This window comes from Neolamprologus multifasciatus, chromosome 7 (assembly GCF_963576455.1).
Source record: "Neolamprologus multifasciatus chromosome 7, fNeoMul1.2, whole genome shotgun sequence".
Taxonomy (NCBI): domain Eukaryota; kingdom Metazoa; phylum Chordata; class Actinopteri; order Cichliformes; family Cichlidae; genus Neolamprologus; species Neolamprologus multifasciatus.
Window position 1 is genome coordinate 37,204,658 of NC_140445.1, and position 25,193 is coordinate 37,229,850.

Genomic DNA, 25,193 nt, shown 5'->3' on the forward strand with positions numbered 1-25,193 from the left:
GTGGTTTGGGGACATTGGTACATCACTGACCTCTACCACCGCCAATAGTCTTAAAGCTAACCCTGTTAGTACTCACAGAAGCAGGTACTTAGAGCAGCTGTGGGTAACAAATGCTAACCCTGTTACCCCTAAAAAGACCTGACACTTAGTGTTATTTCTCGGGAACAGATTAGATGAGATTAGAGCACTCTCGGTCCTCGGGGGGAGATGCTTCATATCACTTTATTGAGTGATAATCCATCGAAATAAGATTTGTGTCTCCCTCTGTCCCGGCCCGGAAACACAGTTAGCATGGATGTGTTTGTTGTTTTTATCTCTGCAGCATCCTGCTGACCAGAACATCCTGGTGCTGAGCTGGTTATCTTTTTTTAAATGATTCTGCTAAGAGTTATAGGGTCGAAAATCCCCAGAGCTGCTAGCCAGTTTGTTTCTGCTGATTGTTTTTGCTTCTGTCTATAGCCTCGTAATGGCTTTGTAACTCTCGATAACGTAGCTGTAGGCAGATATGAAGACAGTTTTAATGCTTATGAATATCCAGTAACCATTATAACTGAGTTATCAGTTTTTCTTTAAAGAGTACCTTTTATACTTATGTCCCATCAAAATATACATTCTGGGGCTGAAATGTGTCTCAGATAGTTGATAACCTGAGGGGATGCACCAAGACCCAGTATAAGATAACAGGGGCAATACAAAGCTGTTCTAGTACTTTAGTCCATGAATAAAAATATAGAACAGGAAATGAGGAGAACAGACTAACTTTAAAGCACTAAATCCTCCACTTATGTCTTTGCTGAGGGTGTTATAGAGTAGCTGCTGACAAACAAATTTGTTCAGTACTACATTATCGTTGTTTTGAATGCTAGATAGCTCTGTGACCGTTACATAATTCAGAAGAAAGCAGAGGGAGAAAGAGATGTTTTTTATTTGGACAAATTAAAAAAAAATCTCTCAAATGACATTTTTTATCTACCCTCATATGCAAATGTGCAAATTCTTTATGTTGTTCATGTACTGCTCATTCATTAGTATTTAAGCCTAAATGAAGCAAATCTTTCTGTTTTCGATATACTTACACATGGACGACTGCTTTTCCTTTTCTTTCCGCTTTATTCCATCTCCTCTCACTTCCCCCCTTCTTGAGCTAAACCTTCCATCAATCCACCCAACACCCTTCTTTAACTGGTTAAATATTTATGCGAGTGTTAGGGCAGTGGAGGTATTTACATCCTGTTATACAAATCACCGCTGTCACACACACATGCACACAAAAACACACACACGCTCTATCACTCTCTGTTTTTACCATCCAGGTCATTCTCTGGTGTCTCAGCGGTGTACCAATCACTGGCCGGGCCTGTCCCATTTGCTGTCATTGCTGCTACCTGGAAACTGTACTGACTGCCCTTCTCTAGACCTGGAAAGAGAAAAAGAGAGAGAAAGCATGTCATTATACCGTCATCGTTTTCCTGTTGTACGGCTGTAAAAACACAGGTTTGCTGCTTATAACCGATTCACAATCAACACGGTGTCACAGTCATAAATGGTCATATATGGACCCAGTGCCACTCCAGGACTGAAAAATGAAATACAAAAAATACAATTCCTCAAATGGCTACTTGAGGCTCACTGTCATATCGACTGTGTGGTGAGTGTTGTTTAAATTGAATAACTCCAATATTTGGATTTTTATAAAAGTTTAAAGTTTGCAATTGAATGTCAGCACAGGTAACTGTAGCAGGGAGCTGTGTACTAGTCTTCACCTACGCTAATTCAAAATGCTGAAAGGCTCCTCTGCACTGCACTTGTGGTCTTGGTGCCTTTTTCATAACATTTCTAATGGACCTCTCTGACAGACCTTAAGTCTTATATAGGCTTTCTAGCTTAACTGGCCACTACCCAAGTTTATTTTATGATTCGAGAGCTTTTTCATTCATTTGAGCCAACATTTCAATTTACGACTGGACAGTGCCCTCACCCTTATTTTTAAAATTCAGTTGCTGCTAACCAGCTAGTTCTGCTCTTTCCTGTGTCGAGTGTTGCTACTGGCAGACTGGCCAGGTTGTAGTCTTGCTTGGGAGATCTTCCAAATATCGGTGTCAGTAATGGTCCTGTTAGTGATGGACTCCCAAGTGGACCATTTACCGTGCTGTTGTTGGCTCACACCATAATTGTGCACTTTCCCTCCATCCACCTTAGTTACTATAAAGATAGCAAGCTCTTTCCTCTCCTTTCTGGTAGCCTTTGGATCGTCTTTTTGGCACTGTAACCCACCCTACAATCCGACAGTGTTGGATTGTATAAGACCAACAATTGCCTAGTGCTTCAGGCAATTTAAGGCCTTGTCTACCATTTGAGTTGCACTTCACTTGCATTCTGTGTGAGCTTTGAGATTGGCAGCTTAAATAGCCGGGTCTGCCGAGTCTCTCAGCTTCAAAAGGAGCCTTACCTTCTCACTTTTGTAGCTCATGCTAATTAACTAAAGTGGGAGCTGGTGTTACCGTTACTGCCGCAGAGGGGAGGAATTGAGCAAGGCTACAAAAAAGTACAACAAATAAAAGCTACCAGAAACCAGAGTGATTAAATCTGTGCTGCTGTCAGATTGTATGATTGGACCACTTAAGCCATCTAGCCTGATATCAGAACACTCAGAGTGTTGCAGTCTATTAAGGAGCCGAGTTCAGAAGTGTTAAATAACTGTGACAATGATGCCCAGTACACACATGGCCAAGTAAACCTAGCATGTCATGTGTACCACAACTATGCAGACATATGAGAAGACAGTACTCTGAAGAATATTTAATCATTCTCATTCAAAAAAGGAAACAGATTTTTTTTTTACCTTGAAATTCCCACTGCTTGTTCCACTATGTGGGATAAGCAGTTAAGAAAGTGCATGGTTGGATTTGGGTGCTTAGGTAATACGTGTCATTACATAAATGGAGTAAAATAAAGTTTTAATGTTAGCGTTAAGTATGTTTATTTAATCTGCCGTTCTTTTCACCTCCTCTGAGAAGCTGAGTTTTTTTTTTTTCAAGAAATAATTTTATTAATTTAAATTTGTCTTTTATTATCAGACAATAAAAAGGAGTGATTACTGCTGACGGCCAGGCTTGCAGCAGGCGGATCAGATTCCAAACACGCACACACACAAAAGCGGAGCTGCCACTGGGCAATGAATTCTGATGCGGACAGACAGATGAAGATAACCATCAGTGGAAAATAATGAAAAGGAAGATCAGTTTCATTCAAATCCTGCAAACCTCAAATTGAAATAATAGCTGGTGGCAGTTTGAATGCAGTCACACAATCACACACACAGACCCAGACTTGCAGCTGTTTTTCACCAAAGTAAAGAAATAAATTGACAGTTCCACAGACATATTAAAGCACACACACATATCTTTAGGATTTACGTCTTCTTTGTCTCTATTTGAAGATTTACGCATGCCGACTGTCAGACTCGCATCACGTTCAGTGAAAACAATCTTCTGTGCTTTCATTAAATCCCCATATATATATATATATATATATATATATATATATATATAAATAAAAGCAGCATCTTGCAGACTTGTACAGCAGTTTTTGTGTAGTTTGGGCCAAACAAGCAGAGTCATTGTAAGAACAAAGAGTGCAGCTTTAAAAGATTTATTTGGGAGAGAAAATGGGGGCAAATACTAAAGGATGAGTCTGGTGATATATTGTAGTCTCTCAGAGATAACAGCCCCCTGATGAGACTGAATTGATCCTACTAACAAGTACTGTTTGCATGAAAAAAGCTAAGATATTTCTCTTTCTTCTGTGCTCAATTTCCCAACAAATGCTCCCGCTTGAGTGATGTTTTATAAAGCCAACAGCAGATACATCTTTAACCATTTCTCTTTTCCAGACTAAATCAAATCACATGCCAGTTTGAAGACACTTACCAGTGAACAGGTACCAGAAGTTGTTGGGTTCGATGGCTTCCTGGTCTCCACGTCGGCCCGTCTTCCTGTATTTGATCTTGTAAGCTGTGATGATCCCATTCTGGGCACTGCGTGGAGGAGGCTGCCAGGATACTTTGATGCTCTAGAAAAAAGATAGAAAACAGTAAACAAAGGTGCCAAACATCATCTGACTGGTGATGAGGTTCATAGAGAAAGAGGTGTGGCTCATTAGGGATATGACAGTTTCACTTTGATTCTTATTGTCCTGCAAATGTCTTGCGTGGTTGTCCAGACCCTGGTTATACCAAAGGTTTCGTCCTGTTAAAAGATAGTTTTTTCTTCCCACTGTGGACAAATACTTATTCAAAGGTGTTCGTTAGATTTGTTTCTGGTTATTGATGGTTTCTCTCTATTATCGTAGGGTCTTTACCTTACAATATAAAGCACTTTGGTGCTTTATAAATAAAACTGAACTGAATTGAATTGGTTCTCTTTATGGGTCTCTCTATTGTGTCTTGAACTTCTTTGAGGTCATTGTGAGTCTTTTTGAAGCAACTTTGTGCACCTTTGCAGTTGTTTTCCATTGTCATGACCCTGACTCATTAAGAAGGACAAAATATGGAGATCACACAGAAGAAAATGACATAAATCAAACAAGTCCAAACAACTCCACGAGAGCATGAGGCAAGACAGCACAAGAGACACTGATTGCTTTGGTGACTGATGCTAAGTGAGCCACTCCCCTAATCCATGGAGCTACAAAAACCTGGCAATGCATCTAGAGTCCTAAGGCCCATCAGAATTTGTTCCAGTTATTTAGGTAGTATAGTTATATATTTTGTAGTATGTATTTTTTTTGTTTCTTTAAAATTCTTCTGCATCCCACTGTATCTTTTTGAGGGTTCATACAAAACCAAGATGGCGCCAGTGTTTGCGGCAAGCCGTCTCCTCGAGTTTTGTCTACTGTCTGCTATCCTATTTTCTCTGTGTTATCCTGACGCCTTTGCACTTCTTACCTATGATCGTCAAACTCTTCTGAATCTCGAGCCATTGACTCACAATACGCCTGGTTTCAAGTGGCAATCAGGGAACTTTTTCTCAACTCCGACGGATATCTCTGATCATTTACGCCACTTTCCAGCTACCCTTCCACCTAGGAAACGTCATAGGAGACGGGGTAAACGGAGCGGTATTCGTGTTCGCCTTAAGGCTTACTTAAACTCACTTGATGCGACCAGCTACCACGTATTTGTGGTAGCTGGTCTAATTCTTTGTGCTGTGGTGTATCGACCCCCAAAATCTGTTAAGGATTTTATTTTTCAGTTTGCTGAACTACTAGGGAGCCTGTTTTTACGCTACGATTGTGTTTTAATTGTTGGTGATTTTAATATACATGTCTGTTGTGAGGCAAGCACACTAACAAAGGATCTCCTTGCCCTTATTGACACTTTTAATCTTACGCAATGGGTAAGTGAACCAACGCATTTAAAAGGTCATTCGCTTGACCTAGCTTTGTCCTACGGTCTAGATATTTGTATAACAGATATCAAGGACTCTGGGATCTCTGATCATTCTGTGGTTATGTTTAATGTTATGCTACGACATATGGAGCTTAACTGCAGGGTCCATTACGCCAGATGCGCTCGATTAATTCTGAAACCATTACCAACTTCTCTACTCTTTTCGCCAACTCTGCGCTCCCCGACTCCGTCTGTCTTGTGGATTTATCGACTGACGAGCTTACCAACCTTTTTAATTCCACATGTTCTTCTATTCTGGACACTGTGGCTCCACATAAGACTAAGCGTACTAAGTCGTCATGCCAACCCTGGCTGAATGAAACTACCCGTGCTCTCAGGCGCGAATGCCGTCGTGCTGAGAGGAAGTATAAAAAGGATAAGCTCGTAGTGTCAGCGTAAATCTTCCATAATTGTCTGTCAAAATATCAGAAGACCGTCAAAGCTGCTAAATCTGCCTACTTATCAGGTCTTATTTCGACCAATTGTCACAAGCCCCACGCTCTTTTTAAGATTTTTAACTCTGTGATTAATCCTCGTGCTACAGCACACAAGGAAGTTTCTCCGGCTCTTTGTGAAAGTATTTTAAGGTATTTTATTGAAAAAATCACTATTTTAAGAGCCCCGTTTTTATCGGTAGTTCCACATCAAGTTTCAGTTTCTAAATGCTCTGCTGTCTTTCAGCAGTTTGAGCCTGTGACTCTTTCTGATGTAAAGGAAATAATTGACCACTTAACAATCTCCAATTCCCCACGTGATATTCTCCCTGCCCGTATTTTTAAGGAAGCGTTGAATACTGGGGTCTTGTATTTTATCAATTTTGAATGCATCATTGTCTTCGGGCTGCGTACCGTCTGCGTTCAAGCATGCTGTTGTTCAACCCATTATTAAGAAGACTAATCTCGACCCCAGTGTTCTTTCAAATTATAGACCAATTTCTAAGCTTCCCTTTATGTCAAAGATCCTGGAAAAAGTGGTCTGTAAACAACTTCAGACCTTCTTAGATTCCAATGGTATTTCTGAAAAATTCCAGTCGGGCTTCAAGCCTCGACATAGTACTGAGACAGCTTTGCTAAGAGTTTTTAATGATCTCCTTTTAACCACCGACTCAGGTTGCTCTGTGGTTCTAGTCTTACTGGATCTGACTTCTGCGTTTGACACAGTAGATCATAACATTTTATTATCAAGGATAGAGCAAGTAGTTGGCCTTAAGGGCACAGCCTTATCATGGTTTAAATCTTATCTTTCAGAGAGGTCACTCTCTTTCACTATGGGGCAATATTCCTCCTCCTCTGCTCCTTTTTTCTGTGGTGTGCCCCAGGGGTCTGTTTTGGGCCCTATGCTATTCTCTCTGTACATGTTGCCCTTGGGATCTATTTTCCAAAGATATAATATTTCTTTCCATTGTTATGCCGATGACATTCAAATTTATTTCCCTTTGAGTTTGAATGTCACAGATCCATTGCATACATTGTTTAATTGTCTTCATGATGTGAGAACCTGGCTATCTCAAAACTCTCTAATCTTGAATGACAGTAAAACTGAAGTTATTGTCTTTGACAGCCATATTCCATTGAACCAACTAACTGTTACCCTTGGCCCACTTGCTAGCTACCTCTCCAACGTTGTAAGAGACCTTGGGGTACTCCTGGATAGCTCTTTCAAATTAGAGAAACAAGTATCTACTGTGGTTAAATCCAGTTTCTATCAGCTACGTCAAATTTCTAAAGCTAAGCCTTTCCTCTCCCCCAAGGACCTTGAAAAGCTTATTCATGCATTCATTACCTCTAGACTGGACTATTGTAACTCCCTCTATTTAGGCCTCCCCCACTCCTTTCTTCACTGGTTGCAATTAGCACAGAACGCTGCTGCACGTCTTTTATCGGGTGCCAGAATGCATGATCATATGACTCCAGTTTTAGCCAAGTTACACTGGCTCCCTGTGAAATTTGGCATTGATTTTAAAATTCTTTTATTCACTTATAAAGTCTTAAATAACACTGCCCCTAGCTATTTAACAGAACTTCTTCATTTGTATAATCCTATAAAAGCATTAAGATCTTCTAACCAGATGCTCTTAATGCAACCTGAGTCTAGGTTGAAAACCAGAGGCGACCGTGCCTTTGCTATTGTAGCTCCTAGACTGTGGAACAACCTCCCTATTGCCATTCGCTCTTCTGAGACTGTTCAGTCTTTTAAATCTCGTTTAAAGACCCATCTTTATACTCTGGCTTTGATGTAAGATAGTTTGATTATCATTCGGTTGGGTTCTATGTTTGTCTCGTCTTGCGTTGTATTTGTCTTATTTTATTTTTATTTTTAATTTGTGAAGCACTTTGATCAAAACTGTTGTTTTTAAATGTGCTATTTAAATCAATTTTGATTGATTGATTTTTTGATCTTTTTAGATTTCTTTATAATCCCTATTCATCACTTTGTGAGCATGTTGGGCTCATTGGTAGTTGCTGTTTGTCTCCTTTTTCACCTGTTTCTGGACATTTTACAACTCTTTTTGAATGATTTGGGTTATTGTGTAGTCCAAATTATGTGTTTGTAATCATTTTTGCGTCACACTTTCTGTGTCTTTGTTGCTCGCTTCTGGTGTGGTATTTTTGTCTCTATGTAGTTTGATTTACAGCTTTTATGGGCAGTTTGGGTCATTTAATGTAGATTTAAAATCTCTTAATTCTGGGTAATAATTCAGAATCATTTCTAACCACCAACATAAAATTTTGTACAAAAATTATAGACCTATTATCAGAGCGATAATGTGGCTTTCAGTTTAATAGCCCATGTCCGAATTAACTTTTAAAATATGAATTAAAAAAAGAACATTAAAGACTCATTTTTTCAGCTTTAACCCTCACCAGCTCACATGGAGTATTAATTATCTAGCGGCATACCAAGTTTGACGTGACAGTATGATCTTTACATTGATATCATGGTTGTGATATGCTCCATGGATTTGGGAATTACAAAGTGTTTTCTATTCTGTATGTATGGGCAAATAAGATATTAAATAATCCCGAGGGTGGAACTTCAACTGCATGCTGTCAAAATATATCACAAACACGTAAATACAGCATAATTTCTGGAAGTATTGGTGTTCATCGCAGGAGAGTGTGAAAAGGGTCTGCATGCAAATCTGATCAGCAATCAACAGAGAAGCTCATCTGGCTTCTGTTGTGTTTCTATTTCAATTTGCACGTGTGTGAGTGTGTATCTGTGTGTGTTTGGGTGTGTGTCGCATGAATTTTAATTGCTTTATTTGCATGTTAACAACCCACCTCTGACACACACAAACAGACACACACACGCGTGCTCACACACAACAGATGTTTGCCTGGCCCCCAGTGTGCTCTGCTCTGTGAGGCAGCTGCCATCAACCAGCCTGCTGATATACTCAGTGTGACCCAAAGTGTGTGTGTGTGTGTCAGGTGGGCTGAACATTAATGAATGAAGATTAATGAATTAGAATAGAAAAATCCTCTCTGTGTCTCCGTTGCTTTTTTCTCTCATCATATAAATCTCTTTCAGACGTTCACCTGATACATGTGGGTGTAACTGACAATAACAGAAATCCCAACTTGAACTGATAAACTGGAGGATATTTAGAAATTTAAAGGAAGGAGGAAATGATGTGTATTGGATAAAATAATCCCCCGTGGCTTGTTTTTGACATCATTACCCTCAGTCAGAATTATAGGTCATGTGACTTTTAATTAAATTCCCCTACTGTAGAGATCAGACACAACAAATATACTGCTTAGTAGTTTAGCAAGTTTAGCCTACTAATAATTTATCCTCAGTACAAATGTGTATCTAAAATATCCCAAATTAAAACATGTTTTTGCTTTGTTCATTTAGTTTATTAAGCATACAAGATGTGATCAAACCTCAGTTATATGCATTGAATATTAAAACTACCACACAATAAAGTGAAAAACTTTAAACTAAGGTGTCTAAAACAACATAGAAATCTAAAGATTATGTACTAACCTCAACCTATATCTTCTTGTTACGTATTTATGTTATTTCTCTTTATTGTTAGACTGGAATTTGTTGATTATGAGCTTGATCATGCAAAACCTGCCTGGCTGAATTTCATGAAACTTCATGAAGAAGTGGAAACATCCCTACACTTTGGTGTGTACTACATTGCAGATGTCGTACAACAACAACAACAAACTCTGGGGAATGGCTGACATGTGTTGCAAAGGAGGTTGTAGATATAGCATGCCTAATATGAGAAGTTTTTATTTAGATGTGTAGAAGGGTATTAACTGAGACACTGGCTGAATTAGGTGGCAATAAAATGATGTGATTAGATGACCACACTACAGAGCCCAGGTGCTTCAATAACACTGCAAAGCTTTAGTGAGTTATGTAACTTTTTATGTGTTAGTCTTTTAAAAGATGTATATGTCCGTAAGGACCCAACAGGCTTGGGCCGTGGTGCTGCACAGGGTTCGTGCATGTTGTTCATGAAGTCATACCTTAAAGTGCTTTTTAAACATTATTGAATTAAATGTGATTTGTGATGTGACATTTTTAATAAATGCTGGACGCTCTTTTTTGAGTTTATATTCACTTTGTAAAACTTGGAGTCTTAATCAGTTTTACCTCAGTGTTGCATCTGACCAGTTAATTATTCTTTCCAGTTTCCAGTATAAGTACTTTTGGTCTTTTTTAAAGACTGTGCGTGTTGCTTTCCACTCGCCTAACCTGACCAGACACATGTGTGTCACCAGTCCTTGAAGTTAAAGTTTTGAATAGTTCTCATAGTGTTGTGCTTTTGGGTCTTTTGTTCTTTATCCAGCCAATAAAGAACCAACATCTTTTGTCGTCACCCTTTGAAAAAAAAGTAACTAAATAGATTGTCATATGCCAACATGTGAACACACATTCACAGGTTGTCGTATAAGCACATATTTAAAAAGACACAGAGCAATGGTGTGTGGATCCCTGCTTCAGCTGCGGTGAAGTCATTGGGCCAACAAGCAGTTTAAATATTCAGCCAGTGTTACTGTGAGGATGGCCGCAGAGGAATTCATTAACATTTAGCTGCACCTGTTCCCTCTGCTGCTCCTCATCCAGCTAATTGATTACAGCAGAACTGATTATGAGAGGAAAGAGAGGGAGGAGGGGGAAGAGAGGAGAGGCAGAAGGATGGAGGGGGCTGGGGATAGGGACAAACTGAATATATGTGAGAGTCGGCCAGATTTCTCCATACAGACTCTTTCTCGCTCTCTTTCACTCTCTCTGGTCGGGCATCGCCACGCGCTTCATTAACTAATTAGCCACTTTGACAGGACACAGTTGGATGTGAGGTCTCCATGGAAACAGTTCAGAAGTTAAATTCATGTTGCAACAACTCCCATGGGCACAAAAAGAGGGAAACCGTGAAGGAGGACAATACTGCTAGCATACCGACTCTCCATCCGGAGAGCAGTGCTCCTTTCCTCCTTAACAGCTCCTTTTGTTCATTTTAGGCTCTTTCACTAAATATACCACTTTCAACGTAACTTTAAATGCAATCAAGTCCTACTGCAGGTACTAAGGCTGATCCCATTGCACAATCTAGGATTTGTCCTCTAAGGAACCAAGGTCAGATTTCACAGTCACTCGGGTGGACAGATGAACTCACATGTGGTACGACACCAGTGACACTGCAGTGAACCTGAACACAGTTTTGCAGTTTTGCTCACCAACCAATGGCCGACACTGTCTGAACTGACATGGACACATCGTCTGAAAAGAAAACATATGGATAGAATTTCTGTATCCATAAATTTGAAGGTATTAAATAGGCACATCATAATGTTCCTTGACTCTGCCTGTAAAAATCTAAAACACTCCCTCATGTACAGTATTATTATCTCATGAACATCTGCACTGCTTTTGGCTGCATGGAAATATCATTTTGACAACTTGCACTTGTGTCTCATTCACACTAGATCTCCATCAGTGTGTCACCAGAGTGACCTAAGTTCTAGTAAATTGTGGCAATCTCGAACAAAAGAAATCTTTCCTCTGTTTTCCCTCAGATGCCTTTAAAAGCTACAGTCGAACTTTAAAAATGAAAGTCTTGATGATAAATTAATGGAGCACAAAGGTGAAAAAAGACAAGTACAACCCCAGTCTCACTTCTCAACTGCTCGGCCATAGTCGGACACCCAGTTCTCATGACATCTAACAAAATGTGTCAGTTTGAAACAGTAGTTCATGTTTTCTTGTTTTATCGATGCACACTGTCATCAGTGTGCTTTTAGACTGAATATTCCCATTCTTCATTATGTATGTGCTGAAAACATGCCTCTAAAACAGCCATCCATCCATCCAGGTGGTAGGAGAATAAACAGGCATGTATCAAATATCCTTTGCCACAGCAATGTTTTCCAGGCACTCCTAAGGGATCCCAAGGCATTTTGAACCATATACGTACAGAATCATTGTGGCAAGCTGTACATTTGCTCTGTGCTCTGCTTCCAATTTTCATAGCCATAGAATCTCCAAGAATAGACACCCAGGAGGCTTGATCAGTTGCACCAGCCACCTAGCCTGGCTCTTTTCAATGCAAAGGAGGTAGCCTATCTCCAAGACTGACCTCCCGAGAGAGAAAACTCATTCTCGCCATTTGTATTCACAACTTTATTCTTTCTGTCACCAACCAGAGTGCATGACTATAGGTGAGCGAATGTACAACGACTGGTAAATCAAAAACCTTCTTGCTCAGCTCATTCTTCCCCAAAATAGCCTGCTATAACACCAGCATTACTATGGACTGCATAAAACTGCCAGTTCATCTCACCCTCCACCTTCTCACTTTTCATAAATAAGATCCAGATATAGTTAAACTCCTTCACTTGGGGAAACAAATATCTCCCACCAAAAAGGACAAAATCTCATGAAATCCTATAAAACTAAGACTCTATTAAACTGGAAAGAGTTTGGCAATATAAATACCAGAATCTGCTGATATATTTGTGCAGTTGTGTGTAGAGTAGAGGGAGGACTTACCATCTTGTGGCACTTTCCAGCAATTTTGTACTACGTGTTCATTATTTAACAGACTCAAATCGTATAGAAGTGTGTAAATTTACAAAAAATGTCAAAAATCATAATCATTAGAAAGAACTGCCTCACAAATCAAACCAGCAATGTATACTCAAGCAATTGTACAACCCTGTCAACCTTATTATTAAATACATTTTAAGTACTGAGACCCATAAACCTCCATAACACAGTTTCCTGATTTTCTGCTGCCTTTATTTACATATTTGTGCAGTTAAAGAAAGTCTTAAATACAAACCATCTCATGTATTAATTTCAGATGTACATTGGATATATTTGGTAGAAATCATGTCTCTCAACTAAAGTGTGCTGTGTCCATTCATTTATTGAGCTTCATGGCTTAAATGTCACTGAATGAACTAAATGGGATCCATGGAACAATTAAGCTCATATCAGAAGTATTTTCTTTAGAGGTAAATTGGCTTCCAGCTGTATTGAAACACTGGATGATTTCATTCTATTTTATCCTAGTTTGACTGGAGCAGAAAATGTCGGGAACAGAAATCCCTCCTGCAGCTGCTTTATATTCAGAGGTAGATGACATTGTAAAGCAGCAGGGTGAGCAAAGGCACGGCCTCATTCACCGCCTTCAAACAGGCAGAGTGCTTCCGTCTCTTTTAATTTTCCCTCAGAGGACAGCAGGAAAAATACACGGAGGCCCGCAGAAAGCTGATGAAGATAACGCTGATAATAATACAGATAATAATCAGACAGCCCTGATAATCACAGTGGGGGCGCACACATCTTGTAGAAATTTAATGAAGATAACCAAAGACATGCCAACCCTGCTCCGGTGTCTCGTACTTCACGTAAATTCTTCTATGTGCAACACAGGCTTCAAAACTTATTAAGTTCCCTGATGAACCAGGAAAGTGTTTAAAACCGGTTGAGACATACTCTTCACACCAGGCAGGATATTCTGAAAACAGCCATTTACTGCCAAACCCTTGATTCAAGCTGCCCCATCTGGCAATCCAAGTCGAGGGAGTACTCTGCTTAACACTGGGGCTGCTGAGAGTCCAGCTACACTGGGAACTTGGATGAAAATGAAAGTGGATGGATGAGCATCACCACCAAAGAGGAAACATAATAACCACAACACATTTTGAGTAAAAGAAAACCAGCAGAACTGCAAAGAGAATAAACTGAAAAAGGGTTTTTTAAAAAAACAAAATATTTTCATCTACATCATCCATTTAGAGACCTTGCAGGGAAGTTTCAACACTCTGTACTCATCTTTTTAATCTTTAGTTTTGCAAGTTTCTTGTTTTTTTAAAAGAAATGCAAGTGTGTCCTATATTAACCATCTTCTTTACTGCTTGTGAAACATAGGACCCCCAAAGAGCCTGCCCCACCTGACACAGGGAAACAGGTGAGGTGCACTCTAAAGAGGACACTGGCCCATTATAGAGCCAAGACAAAGAGACTGACAACCAAACACTGTCACCCACATCAATTTAGAATCATCTGTTAAGCTAACAAGTATGCCTTTGGACTGTAGGAAGAAACACACAAGGTCAGGAAGTACATGCACACTTCAGACATAAAATTCCTAACCAACCAGAACCTTCTTGCTTTGAGACAACAATTCTTCCGTCCATTTTGCCCGAGTTTTGACACCTGAGTATACATTAATAGAGAAAACTGTTTGATGACAACCATTAAAATAGTTTCCAGGTTTTTAGAAAAGTAGTTGCTTAGACAGAGACCACCAAATATGACAGAAATTACTAGATTGAGAAAAAAGCCTCGAGGGTTACTCCTAGTCAGCTTTCAAGGGGTAAAGAGTTTAAAAAGTGTGATGTAAATGTGAGAGGGAATTGTTGTCTGTGTCTCTGTGTTGGCTCTGAGATGGACTGACAACCTGTCCCCTGTCTCTCACTGCTGAGACAGGCTTCAGCACTCCACAAGCCTGAAATGAACAAGTGGTTAACAAACTTGATGGAAAGATGAAAGATGAAAAGTCAGGTGAGATTCACAGTGGCAAAGTCCCAATTCCTATCCAAACTATTTCAAGTCCTCATGAAGCATTTAAAGCTTCGCTTTGGGCTGCTGGGAACCATGACATGACTGATCATCCCTTGTCTGTCAACATCCTGTCAGTGAGGCAGACATAGTGAATGAGGTGAATGAGGAGACGCAAAAAACAAACTAGTGCTAAAACTGTAGTTCAGTCAGGACCACTACAGCTCACAGAAGACCAATATTTCCATCTGCAGTCATTTATACTTGGCAGTATCTGTTGCTGTTGATATCAGCTGATCTTCTGGGATTATAGCTGAGCTTGGCTTTGTCGTCTGCCTAAACTAATGCCATATTCGATTCTTTCACTTTAGATGATGATCACTTCCTCTTACAAACCTCCTGTATCTTCTCTGACTCTGTAAACCAGTGCAGGTATTTAGAAACTCCAGTGCTGCTGATTCAGGACATGGTCCATTTAATTTATGGGTACAGTTGGTGTTATTGTATTTGGAGCTGTACTTCGACTGTTTGTGCTGCTGAGCAATTTGTGCGATCGATGTATGAAAAAGCTTTGAAGAACAACAAAATGTTCAAGTGAACCTGGAATTAATTCAGTGGGCTTCTCCTCTCTTTCTATATGCTGAGCTGCAGTGTGAACGCTGCATACAGAATAGCTCATCCGCCCTGTGACCTCCACACACACACACACACACACACACACACACACAAAGGACCAGGTGGGTAAACACTCCCTGAATTCAATCTGTGATTGTTTGTTTATGTCCTCTGGGTGAGAGCTGCAATCACACTGACTGTGTGCCAGTGTGTGTGTCTGTAGGTGTGTGTGTGTGTGCGCGCGCATGTGTTTAAATGCCCTCTGGGTAAAAAGAGCAATCACACGGAGGGCAAAATGTCTCTATTTGGTCGGCAACAAAACATGCAATGCCATGCTGCACTGTTCTGTGTGTGTGTTCTGAAAACTAACAGCCATTAGGGTTTATACCAAAAATACACTTGATATATGTGTGTATGTATGAGGAGTTGGTCACTTGCATATAGAGAATATTAATAGAAAGGACCTATCCTGTTTATCCTGTTGGGCTCTGCTAGAGAAGGTCTGCGTGATTCACAGTTTAAAAAATCTCATTTATCTAATACTGGGCGTCTGTGCAGACCCACAATTCATCCTGTATGAAACAAGCTATTAAAGCGGCTCCTTCTTTAAAGCTAACTTTCTGCTTGTTGGCTGTCCCTCATGAAAAAGAGTTTTGAACAGCAGGTGGACAGGGCGTTTTTCTTCCTAACATGAAATGTGAACATATCCCCTCCCTATGATATCACACAGATCCAAGAGTAAAAAGAAGTGTGTGGAATTGAGTTTAGAGCGAGGATTATATGTACTTACATTTCTATAGATGTGCACTTATCTGTAAAGAGGATATTCACATAAAACAGGTACTGTTCCTCTCTTTTTCACTGGTAAAGATTATTTAAAAGCCTATTTAGTTTTATTCATTTGTCAGTTTTCTTTATCTGGGAGGATTTCACACTGAACTGGACACAGTCTCTCACAGGGCAGGTGACACAGAATGACAGAGACAATCATACACAATCGCATTCACACAGTCGATGCAGAATCACCAAACAACCTAACAAGCATGTATTTGGAGTGAGTGGAAACCATCATACACATTATAAGAAATTGTTCATCCAGCCTGATTCTTTATACCAGGTGTTCCCAGACACCCACTGCCTGACACTTGCCGGTGTTGTTACTCATCTCCAATCGTTGAGTTTTGTGTGGAGTCGTCGTGGTAACAGGATGAATACACCCTCAGAAACAAAGCGAAAAGCATAATCATCAGTTTGCTGTCATTCATTAGGTTCTGTGCGTCCTTCCCTCCAAATCACCATCATTGTAACATCTCCTGAAGCTCTGCATCAGGATAATATCAGACTGCTAAACAGTCCCACTCTGATTGGACCAGGGAGGGTCCTGTGACCTCATAGTTTCATGTCTTCAATTATGTAACCTGAATCCAGTTTATTGTTTGGTTATTCATCACAACTGTCCTACGAGGTGAGGAGGATTCCTAATGAGCATTTCAACCTTCATCTCAACCTTCATTTCAAAATTCATCTCCAACCTGGTGATGAATGTTGATCAGATTAGATCAATCAATGCAGGACTCTTGGTCATGGTGGCTCATTACTAACTACATTGTAACACAGATCCACTAGTTTAAACACAACAAGACTGCATAATTATATCCGTCAGTTTTTAGGCTTTTATTATGCAAATGCTTTGTTCTATTTCATGACTGACTTTTAAGTGTATATGTCACGGCTGGCGGGGTGAGCCGTGTGGTGTGGAGGAAACGGAGGACCCAAAATGCAGACAGCCGATATGATGATAAGAGTGAGGGTTTAATTTACAGTGTACAAATAACAGAACTGAGGGCAGGACAGAACATAAACCTAAACTGGGTGAGCTAAATAACAAACCGGATCATACAAATGGGGTGGGAGGCAGAGAGACACAGACGAGGAACAGACACCATGAAACACAGACGAGCCGACAACGAACACAGACCGACACCCACTATATATACACACACACACACACACAGGGTAATCGGGTAATGGCAGACAGGCGGGGACACAGCTGGAACTAATGGACATAACGAGACACAACCCTACAAAGTAAAACAGGAAACACACAGACTGTTTTACATAACAACACGGGGACATGAACAGAGCACCGAGGGAGACGCAGGTAGGGAAAATAAACACAACCAAACCCCAACCACCAATACAAAACAGAATAAACTAGAAAATACTAATAACAAACTCAAAGCGCTGGGTCACCGACCCAGGACCATGACAGTATATTTACTGTTGATTTAATGACTCTTATGTATAATTGACATTTTGTAGCTGTAGAGCACTTTGGCCAACTGAGGTTATTTAAAATGTGCTACAGAAATAAAGTTTGACTGACTTGACAACACTTCTAAATTAATGATGTGAAATTAAAGATCTACAGTCCTACTAGTCTTTGTGTCCACCAAAGAAAAACATGAATATATGTTAAATTGTACAACTGCTTGCTGTTAGTGCTGTTAGTACTTTTTTCTAACGTACAGTTAACAGCAGTTTGTGACTGGAAGAAAGAATCAAAGCTAAACAAGTAAATGATCAGATAAAGATTTTTCAATAAATCAATCAAACCATAACTAAAATTTGTCTTTTTACCTTCTGGATGATTGATTAAAGTTGTCTTTGTGAATAAAACTTAAATATAATACAATGGCAATGGGAAAAAATGTGTGTGAGATTGTATTTGTACAGAAGCTGTGGGGACATATTTCTGTTGACACAATGAGTGATATCTGAATTTAATAGTGAGGATCTAGTGTACGGGTAGGGTGAGGGTTGAGTTTTGTCACCAGGAAATGAATTTAAGTCAGTGTGTGTCTAAATTCAAAATGGTGGAAAGTTTTAAAATCGGAGCTTCTTTGTAAAGAAAAGGTCACGGTCAGCAGTACTTCACACATCAAAACGTTCCTGAAATAACTCCAAACTGTATGATGTCACGATGTCAAAAATAAAATTCAATTAAACCGCTGCATCGAAGGCCCCGAAGGATATTTTCCCCTGGCAACAACAGTCAAGAGGTAAGTTTGAGACGAGGTCTGATATGTAAATTATTTTAATTAACTGAGTCATTCTACGTGGTCTTTTGTATTTCAGTTTGACAGAGAACTTTTATACTTGTTACGGCCAAAAAAGGAACTGCTGTGATTTTCCATTACAGACCTCCTCCAGATTTAAGGTTTAAAAGCAATTTTTGCTCTGACAAGAGCCAAACGTTGTTAAAGTTGACTAAAAGAAAGGTTAAAAAAACAGAAATAGAGGTCGTGTCCAAATTCATGGGCTGCATCCTCCTGAGGCCGCATTTGTAGACCGATTACGTCACAGCGACGCACCGAAGGCTGTCCAAATTCATAGACTCCTCCGAATGCAGCCGACAAATGCGTCCTCCTTTTCGCCGAATTTGAAGGATGGGTCGGGTGTGTCCTTCGTGGCCCACCATATCCCAGAATTCATAGCGCGGCCCAGCTAAACAGTTTCCAATAATGGCGGCCGCTACTAAGTTTTAAAATTACTCTTACTAATCTTTCTGGGTCACAAAATAAACTTTTAACATATTTTCAGGCGAGAAAGTAGCTGTGTAAACATCAAATATCTGCTCGGTTTATCAAGATATCGCATATTTGCAAAAGTGCTTCGACGTTTTCGGAGCATCTGCTACCCACCAGCTCGATAGCTAGCCGGGAGCTCGAGGGTCACTGATGCCGAGAACGGCACAACTCCCGGCACATTATTTTCAGATCACCGCAGAGTTTCGCTACTTAGGTTAAACGTAATATATAAGTCACTTAGACAACCTAAAAATGTTATTGTTGGGCTTTTTTCAGTGTTTTATTTGTTCGTGAGTAAATCGGTTTGGCTGAGATTAAAGTTATTAGATTAGATTAGATAAAATAAAATTTTATTAATCCCCCGGGTGGGTTCCTCCGGTATTTTCACACAGCTGACTAAACGTCAAACAGAAAACTGATTAAACAGAAGTGTGAGACGGTCGAGAATTTACGCCAGTGTCCTGTTATATTTTAGATAGCAAGGAGCAGACGGCCGAGTTCATTCAACTCCACCGAGACAGCGGTGACGCTAATCAGAAGGCTAGACCATCCAATTTCCCCAGCCGCTTACTTCCGGCCTACCCGACCTTCTGAGGACCCGGCCCACGTAGACCGCGAAGGCCGGGTCCTCAGGAGGATGCAGCCCATGAATTTGGACACGACTAGAGACACCACAAGGAGGCTCTGCCATTCATAATATATAGAGAACTGTGCAAAAGCTTTAAGCACTGTTGTTTCGCTTCTATCATGCAGTGTCATCAGGGAGCCATCTGACTCATAAAGAAGTATCTTTTGAAACAAAGACAACTACAACAGATGGTGTGATCCCAGCAGAGTGATGATCTAAAGAGTCTGGGATTGCATGAAAACACAGAAGGCATTGTTTTCTTCAGCAACATACTGGTACAATAGCTGTCTTTGGGGATGAACTTCATTGAAATAATAATCAATTTTTTCAGATAAACCAATCACAGACATCTAACTGAAACCTAATCTCAGGGTATTAATGTAATAACAACTGTGTGGGTTTCAGTCTTTTCATGCTACATGTGCTGCTGCTAACTTAGTTCCAGCTAGGGCCACCGCTGTGGGGGGATGAAGGTGGAGGTTGGGGTGCTGGCACCTATCCTAGCTGCCATAGCACAATAGCTGAGGTACACAATGGACATTTTATCAGAATATCACAGGGCTAACACAAGACTGTTCACATTCACACATAGAGCCACTCCACATAAAATCGCCCCAACCAGCCAGCGGATATGAACGCAGGAACTTTTTTCTATGAGGTTTTGGTGCCAATTATTCCACCACTATGCTGCCATTCATGGATGGCACAGTTAAGAACTTAAATAGAAAAATAAAATGTTCAGGGATTTACTAGAATGAGTATGATTGTCTTTCTTGTTTCCATCTGCTTACATTCTTACTTTTGTTACCACCACAAATCTCTTGGTCAGTTAGATAAGAAAAGCTTTTTTCCATCATCCACTTGGTCTGCTGGCATTTCTGAACTACAATTCTAGAATACAAGCTGAATGAAGTCTTTGTGAATTTTTCTTTATTTATTTAAATTTGTATCTGTGGTGAGCGTGTTTTTTCTCTTTCCCAGAGAACAAAGCTTGATCTTCTGATTCTTTTCACTTTTGTCTGTCTGCTTTAGAAATTTCAGTTAAGCCATTATTTGCTATAAAAAGGACTCTTTTGTTAGGAATAACTATTAAACTTCTGACACTTTTGCTTCTGATATCAGAATTGAACTTAATCAGACATTTGAGGTGTGAGTTCCAGGCACATGAAACAAACAAGCCTTACTCTAATGTGGACAGTCAAGGTCATTTTCTCAGACATGTCCAGACCACGGGGAGCTGGTAGGTTGCTCCCTGAATTCCTTTTTCAACTGCTTAAATCATATGTTCACAACTTTCACCATAACGACAAACTTATGAGATAGAATCAACTGGGATTTCTTGGTTATTAGTAATTCAGTGCTGGGTCTCTTGCTAATGCCACAGTCTCACTAGTTAAACCAGCTGTTGGGGATCATGGCATGACAAAAATAGGACTGCAACCACTTGCAGTGAGTTACTATTGTCAAGTCAGTTTTATTGCATTATGTACTGGCATTCATGTACAATCTGATAAATCTATAAAAATTACAAATCTGCTTCCATCTGTTGCAAGTCTTTTGCAGTCTCCATACACAGAATACTTGCCATATTAAGTATTTATATTCTAGACAGAACCTCACATATCTGAAGCAGAAATTCCTCTAGAAATAGGAAGAGTCATGTAGTTGCTGAAAGGTGGCAATTTAACTGCAAAATAACACCTTGCTTCTATGTACGAATATACCCAGAAGGCAAACAGCTGAGTCAAGTCATTCATCAGTAGACTGACGCAGACTGAGTGAAACTGCCTTTGGTTAGAAATTACACACTAATTTTATGCAAAGCTGTTCGGACACAATGGGCCTCCCTTGGAGCTTTTTGCAATCAGTCTCCAAATTTTTCCTAGTCGTAAGGAGGTTGCAGTGCTATTTACACAATGTGTGACCCAGCCACAAGACCAAGCAGTTTTTTAGCAGTTCTCAGTTGAGGAGTCCACAGTTTCTAAACCTGAAAGCAGTGCGTCACAATCTTTGCTTACCCCCTGGTACCCTTTCTATGTTTGATTCCCTGCAACTTTGTCCACTTCTTGAAAATTGAAAATTAAGCTGAAGGATCACTGGAGGAGACCCAGCAACGATCATAGAGGCACAGGGACAAAAGAAATAAGAGGACTTCCAGCGAGAAATTTAAAAGCAGCAGCTGTGCTGAAAACAGTCCCGATGTAATTGGAAAATTATCATGAATGAGATATCAGCCATATTTTAATGTGAGAAAGGTTTGGATTTTTAGCTTATTCTCAGAAGTTTTTGATCACATTTCATATTTCTAACATTAACACAGTAATAGCTGCAGGCTGATTTAGTAGAACAGGTCTCCGATGAGTCAATCAAGTATCACCTGAAGCATTAATACAAAGATATAAATCTGTCCTTTAGTACAAATATGTAAAGGTTGTCATGGCCATTGATTTGGCTCAGTTTAAATACAGTAAATGTTTCTCGTTGACTGTACATGACAGCTTCTTTTGTTTTTAAATGTTCCCGAATCTTAAGATTTTTACTGATTATTTCCAGGTTTTTGTGGAAATAGCCATGTTGGCCCAGTATTCTTAGTTTTCTTGTTTTGTATTTTGTTCCTTATTTATGCCTTGGTTCCTAGGTTGTTCTGTTAAGATATTCCTTATTTGATTACCCCCTGTGTGCCCCTCTATGTATCTGTGAGCCCTTGTTTCCCCTCCTTGTGTTTTATTTCATGTTTTCCCCAGCCCGTTATGTCTGTGCTCTCCCCATGCTCTCTCTCCTCCTGTCTGAACCTCTGTGTACTTCCTGTTTTACTTTGACAGTCTCCCGTCAGTGTTGTGTTTACTCCTGCCGTGTCTTGTTATGATTATCAGTGTCACCTGTGTTCCCCGTGTGCTCCCACTTCCCTCGTTCCCTTTGTATTTATGTCTGCGTCTCCCTCAGTTCTGTGTCGTGTTCTCCCTCATTCATGGCCGTGTGTTTCTCTGTGTATTACGTTATAGTTTCCCAGTTTAGTTTGTATGGTTTTGCTCTCCAGCAATAAAACTGTGCTTTTGAGTTCAAGTTCTGTCCCCGTGAGTTTGCGTTTGGGTCCAATTCCTGCCTGCCACACAGCCAAATCATGACAAACTGTCAAAATTAAGAAGTGAAATTTCATAAAGAACTCTGAAAAACCCAATTTCATCCCCTAAAAAGTTAAATTAACATCTTGTATTGAGCTCAGTTGGACTCCTCACTGCTATTTCCTTTAATTAATATTTAGACAAGTCTCTAAAGTCTCCAGACTAACATTCCTGTGGAGACTCAATAGGAGGTTAAACTGCTTCAGCAGGAACCTTTTTTGATGAAATTGTGAACCAACAGAGGAGCTAAAAGTTTGTAGTATGAGCCTATTCTGACCAAAATCCACTCCTGATCCTCAGTCTGACAGCCATACATATACACAGGGTGACCCTAGATGGACTCTCCAGAGAATTCTGGGTAAAAGCCCCACAGCCTGACATACTGTAAACTCTGTGCTGTGTGTTCAGCCAAGCATTCAACAACACACACTCACACACACTCGCAGTAACGCTCCACTGACTGGAGGAAAGTTGAGGAAATGTCAGATTTGTCTGAAAAGTTGGTTTGACAGCAGAAACTTGACAAGAGCGGAAAGATTCACTTTTTTTTTTTTTCTTCAGCAACATGCTGCAGAGAAACTGACTGAGGCAGGACTCACATACACACAGACACACTCTGGATAGCTGTCTGTGTGTGTATGTTTGTGAGACACACAATTAAGGAGTGATTTGGTCACTGCAGAAGTTTGTAATTTATATTTAGTTTTTAAATATTTCACTGTGAAACACATTCCTGTGTCGATGCTTATTTATGATCAACCAAATTCAGCTTAGAGTAGTTAACATGTTTTTGTTGCATCAGGATCATTAAAGGTCACATGTCTTTGATTTGAAGTGGATCTTTTCTGCTCCAGTTTCATTTTTTAACCTTCACCTCTTCTAGCGTGAGCATCTTTGTGTCATTTACTGTTTAAGATAAGATTATTTGGACTTCTCTCGCTCTTTTGGCCAGCTTTCTTCAGGATGACATCTCCTCTTTGAGAAGACATATGAACTGCAGGTGGGTTGGACTTTTTGTTTGAGATGACCATATAAGGATATATGTTCTCTGTGACATCATGGGGAGAAAATAATAGAAAAAAACTGCCTGTAACGGAATCTTCTGGCTCATTGGGTTTATTCGCACTTCCACTGACCTCATTCTTTGAAACTTTGGCCATACCTAACATGAACATCCCTAGTGAGGCAGTATATGTGTGACAGAAAATGAGAATAAGCAGAAAATTCCTTTTTAAGTCATGTTATACTTCAACTTTCACATCTTTGAGCCTCCTGTGAAAATGATTTGGGCAGGCAGCCTACGGAATAAAGCAAAGCCTGCAAACCAGTTTAGGCAGTCGACTTGAGCAGGTTCTTCATCTACATATGATACTGTCACTTCAGCAAACATCTAATGCAATCATGCAAATTACTGATGTCACTCCCCACTCCCTGCAGCGCTGTGCTGTGCTGTGCTGTGCTGTGCTGAGCATAGTGTTCTAATGTTGGGAGTAATGAGGTCAAAGCCAGTATAAGCACTGTACATTCCCATAGTGAGTGTGAGTTGGCTGATTGCATTAAAAAGTCCACTGCAAAATATACCAATCAGCTGCACTAAAACCACTGACAGGTGAAGCTGCAATCATCTTGTTGCAATCCAGCTTTCTCCTGGGAGACCTATGATCCTGGGAATCACTTGGACATTTTTTGACCCACAACACCCATATAAACTACAGACTCAACATTACCTGTGCAGCAGCACTCTGATCACCAGTACAAAGCTCCCCTATTACACTCCAGTAATGGATTGTTTTTATTTTAGCACATGCTAAATTGCTAAAATGGAAAATTACCAGAAAAAAGAAGATGACACATTCAAATTATTCTTTTAAAATCAGTTATTTTCATGAACAATCACATAGTGTGTGCTGCAATTCAAAGAAACAACCTTTCCTTCTATAAAAATGCTAACATACACACTTGGCTAATAGGGTGTGTTGTCAAATTATGTAGCAATCATGAAGCTATAATTTTTAGAAAATAAAAGGTTTATTTATTCAAATATTTTAAATGTGTTTGGTATAAACTGACTGATCTTTTAAATAACTTGCATTATTTTTGATGTTGTTATTTTATTCCAGACTTTTTATTTTTCTCAGTGGGGTTTTTTTTTTATATATTGTCTGTTTATATAAGTTTGCTTGATGGTTACATGATCACTGCTAAATGTAAAAAATGTGATAGATCAAGAAATCTTTGATCCTTGATAAAGGTAGCATTGACGCGCCGTGTTATTATTTAGAGAAATCAAACAGCTTTTATAAAAGCTACCATACAGATACTGCAGTCACTTCACTGAGTTTCCTTTCAAAGTTTCAGAGTTTGGCCACAACCCTGATCTCAGTATCATGAAGGACGACAAACTGAGAAAGTGCTGAAATCTACAGAAACAAACTGTGCACTGATGCTTTCTCTCATCTCATCACGCTGAAAAAAAGAAGAAAAATCGGACTTTGAAAGAATATTGGGGGGCCTGAAGATACACACTTCGCTATGTTGACAATATAAATTAGACGTCCTCAGTGGTGGTACTGACTGATGATCATCTTACACAACTTTCACTGAATTCATAATGTCTGCTGCATGGAGAACATCTGTTTAGAGGACAATCAGCTTAAGCAGATCTTTTTGATTGCCTTTGATGTGTCTGAAATTTGTAATGTTTACCAGAAAGTCAGCATTTGGTAGCAAAAACATTTTCAACTAACCCTGAA

The 25,193-nt window shown here is 39.8% G+C and overlaps 1 protein-coding gene across 4 annotated transcripts in view; it reads right to left on the reverse strand.

Annotated features, from left to right (window-relative positions):
• The window catches only part of dcc (DCC netrin 1 receptor), a 389,213-nt gene that overhangs the window by 104,027 nt on the left and 259,993 nt on the right, over positions 1-25,193 (reverse strand). For all 4 annotated transcript variants that reach the window (XM_085168991.1, XM_085168990.1, XM_085168994.1 and 1 more), the window contains exons 13-14: positions 3,930-4,071; positions 1,307-1,417 (exon numbers count right to left, since the gene is read on the reverse strand). In XM_085168991.1, coding sequence (XP_085025117.1) covers positions 1,307-1,417; positions 3,930-4,071 — 253 coding nt within the window. The remainder of the gene's footprint in view (positions 1-1,306; positions 1,418-3,929; positions 4,072-25,193) is intronic.